This window comes from Ruditapes philippinarum, unplaced genomic scaffold (genome assembly GCF_026571515.1).
Source record: "Ruditapes philippinarum isolate M1 unplaced genomic scaffold, ASM2657151v2 ctg1453_1_1_1_1, whole genome shotgun sequence".
Classification (NCBI taxonomy): Eukaryota; Metazoa; Mollusca; class Bivalvia; order Venerida; family Veneridae; genus Ruditapes; species Ruditapes philippinarum.
In genome coordinates this window covers 15,621-19,750 of record NW_026854133.1, presented here as the reverse complement: position 1 = coordinate 19,750, position 4,130 = coordinate 15,621, and the positions used below count along the sequence as shown (strand labels likewise).

Here is a 4,130-nt window from a genome sequence, read left to right as displayed (position 1 = left end):
AATCAGAAGGAAAGAAAATTAGTACTCAAGGTACATCTAATGAATTATTACCACTGAAAAAGCTCTTAAATTTTGAATCAACATGCTATCCGTTTACAATCCGTCTCTTTCATTGGACGTTATTATATATAGCTGGAAGGTAGCTTACGACATCATTAGCTGGTATAGGTTCATATTAACTGGAAGTAAGGTAATCAAGTGAAAGGGAACAATTATGCATATTTTTTTGCTTGTTGTTGTTGTTTTTTTTTGCGATAAAACCGTTAAAGTATATGAAGCTCGTTAGTTACGGAGGTATAACACTGGCCGGGCGACATCTCGGGATGTTTCTGCAAAATAATTGTCTCGGGCTAACGGCCTTGACATTTTTTAGCAGAAACACCCCTTGATGTTGCCCAAGCCAGTGTTATATCCTCGTAACTAACTCGTTTCATATACTTTAATTGTTATATAAAGTGTCATACGGTGAATATAATGAACATTGTTATAGTCTTAAAGTCTATGATATGAATTAAATAAATCATTTCTTTTCATATTGGCTAAATAAATAAATTTGCTAAGATTGTTTAGAACTGATTCGTTGTTTGACTTAAGCATTTCTGTAAATTTGTACATACTGGGTCTTTGACAAAATTGACGTTTAAATGGATACATACATACATACATACATACATACATACATACATACATACATACATACATACATACATACATACATACATACATACATACATACATACATACATACATACATACATACATACATACATACATACATACATACATACATACATACATACATACATACATACATACATACATACATACATACATACATACATACATACATACAAACATACATACATACATCATTCCATGTCCGATACTTATAACAGTCGACATTTTTATTTATTGTATAACATACTTTCCATTATAGAACAAATCTTTTCAAATAGTCGTTTTTCTTGAATGTTGCCTTATGTTTTTCTATATCATTGATCCATTATAGAACAAATCTTTTCAAATATTCGTTTTCTTAAATGTCGCCTTATGTTGTACCATATCATTGATCAATTTTCAGTTATGCCAGTGCTTGATGGAAAAACTTTCAAGATTTATGCCAAAGAAAATAATGAGTTTTGGCATTATAATGGTGCAGGTAGCGCTAGGATTGTTTCATCACTAGCCCAACCGGATGATTCCTTTGTAAGATTCATCTTCCACAAACAACTTGATGGCTCATATAAAATAGAGGTTAGTTTATAGTTTTTACGAGGTTACTTATAGTTATTATAGAGGTTGTTGTATCAAATGCAGTTAATTTAAAAGTTTATTTATAGATTTAATTTTAATGATAATAATAATAATAATAATAATAATAATAATAATAATAATAATAATAATATTTGTAGAAAAACTATTATTTTTCTATTTCATTTACGTCATTTTATCATCATCATCATCATCATCATCATCATCAATTATCATCATCATCAGCAGCAGCAGCATCATCATCATCACCACCACCACCATCATCAACATCATCATTATAATTATTGTTATAAATATTATTACTATTAATCATTTAAATATCTGTCCATTTAAATACGTACTGCGTGCCATTATAACTATATTTTAACTTTCCCTAAAAGGGATAATTTAACTTGTTCAGCATTATTATAATTATTCATTTTTATGCTTTTAGTCTCTTGCAAGACCGGCATTTTATATGTACGACGGCTACAACGTTCAGGGTGCACCGTACACGTCATTACATGGTCGAGATATCGTTGATGACGACAACATGCGTTACATAGTTACCATGGTAACAGAAGATACCTGCAGGATACAGACCAAAGCATCAGGCCGTTATGTTCGTCTAGATGAAGACAAATATGTCACATCAAAGTTGAATATCATTGATAACAGATCGCAGCTTATTTTGTTAGAATCATAACTCTGATTCATTCGAGTTAATGAATGCCATCTTTTGAAATAATTTTTGTGTGTGATTTGTTTCTTTTTAGCATGAGAACATTGTTTCTGAGAGTATTGTGATCAGTTATGACATATATACGCTCGTGCATGCATATCATATGTGAATATTTACGAGCTTATTGTTCAATTGTTATAGAACTAATGTCAAAAATAGTTATTAAGTAATTTGTTTTGTGGACAATGAAAGGAACCCCGTTATACTAATGGCTTCATTTATACATTTTAATTCAATTGGGGAATATATACTGAATTATAGGATATCAAATTGTTGATTGGCAATATTGACCTGAAAGTAACTAATTTTCGGAAGTATTTTCGTTAGTTTCCGTTTACAAGGACGAATGTCTTTCGCAGATACATTTTCAAGTTTCGCAAAAATATTAAAGATAATGGTTCTTCATAATTTGAAATTTCAAAGTGAAAAACTTAACTCTTCGTCACTGAGACTAGTAAGACATGTGTTGAGTAAGTAACAGCGAGTTATACATAAACCATGTTTATCATTATTCCATACTTTAAAATCCTTAAAATGTACTTCGAAATCCGATAATTACCGACAAAAGGCCATTGCCTATTTAAAAGTCTCAAATCAATATTGCCATACAATACTTGCATTTTTATCGTTTGTTTACTTTATCACGGGAATATCATCGTGTCAGCAAATGCCGTCGTAATATTCTTTACTATAACTTTCAATAAACATCAGGATAACAACAACAAAAACCAACACCAATATATTATGAATATAAGACTTGGTGACATTTATTTAAGCTTTATTGAGAAGCAACTTCTTGCAACTTATATTATTCAGTTTACAGTCCTCTTGCTGGAACCAACCAGTGTGGTATCATTTAAAAAAAATGGTCGTGGTTGGGAGGCAGACACCTTAACAACTAGCAAACCTTTCCCCTTGAATATTGACTAAGATCATAACTGATTCAATATAAATTCTGATATTCTTATTTAAATTAATTTGAATTCGCTAAAGACATAGATAAGGCAAAATGTTCACGCAATTACACTAAGCCCTTGTATTTAAGTTAAGATGAAATAATGATAAATATACATTTAATGTAAGTTTACAAGGAAACATGCTCAAGCCGACAATCTCCGGACTGGGAAGCAAAACCTTAACCACCCAGTCAACATTATTTTCCATGAGTTCCAATTTTGTACTTTGAAAATGCTTTTCTTATCCACATGTGCATGCTGAAATTTTGTATGTATTTGTATTTACCCGTTTCCGATTTCTGCTAGCACAATTAATTCCTTTCGTTTTCTGCAAGAAAATCTAATCATTTCCGGTTTATTCTAACGAAACTTATTATTTCCTGTCCCAGCCGGTCATGGGTTGATAGTTATATATTATTTGAATTCAACGGCTGGGTCCGTGAAGCGGGCTCGGGCTTTGGTTTGCCCGGCTATAGACTACACGTGTATATTCAAAAAGTAATTAAATAAAAAAAATTAAGAATATGTAGAATTCTATACCTATCAATGGAATTTTCAGTACCATTTCCAGTTGAGCGGTGCATTTTTAATGCAACTCAATGATAACAGAACAATTGCCACATTTCGGCCTAATAATAATAGCGGAGGTGTTGCGATTAAATGTGCATGAAATACGGAATGACACCTTTAAAACTGAAGACGTAAAATAAAAATGAACGATGTTTTTACCTGACTTCCCCGTTCATAGGCTTTGTCTTCTTTCATATTAGTAAGAAAAGGAGAAAAAAACAACCATTGGGTAAGCATATTTATTGTCTATTTTATATTGTAAAACTTATGCATGCGATGCCATATTATTCATTCGAATATTTCTTAGCGTTTTGTTATAGGATATTGTAGTAAAGATATACATCTCTATAAAAAAGCAAGAACAAAACGCAATAAAAATGATTAACATTAATACAAATGCTTTCATATAGTCAAGCATATAAAAAATGGCATAACATAAATAAAGTTGAGCTGTCAATATATAAGACGACACAAGACCGACAAAAATTATTTGCTGTAAAATGACACATATGCTAGAAAAAAAACAACAACCAAAATGCGTGGCCCTTTCTAAAGGATATATGCCACTCGCTAGAATATTCAAATACTGTACACATGTGACATTATTATGT

The 4,130-nt window shown here is 31.2% G+C and overlaps 1 protein-coding gene across 1 annotated transcript; it reads left to right on the top strand.

Moving 5' to 3' along the window:
* The first annotated feature begins 1,083 nt into the window (after positions 1–1,083).
* Positions 1,084–1,981, top strand: LOC132739043 (uncharacterized). The gene is made up of 2 exons (XM_060726692.1): positions 1,084–1,254; positions 1,706–1,981. Exons 1-2 carry the CDS (start codon positions 1,084–1,086, stop codon positions 1,955–1,957), a joined length of 423 nt encoding a protein of 140 aa, XP_060582675.1. The 3' UTR covers positions 1,958–1,981.
* Positions 1,982–4,130: the final 2,149 nt, after the last annotated feature.

What these genes read in the sequence shown, in the direction of transcription:
- LOC132739043 (XM_060726692.1), top strand. Translation starts at nt 1,084, where the DNA reads ATGCCAGTGCTTGATGGAAAAACTTTCAAGATTTATGCCAAAGAAAAT. An exon ending in ATGGCTCATATAAAATAGAG is followed by an intron (nt 1,255 to 1,705) that starts GTTAGTTTATAG and finishes TTATGCTTTTAG; the next exon opens with TCTCTTGCAAGACCGGCATT.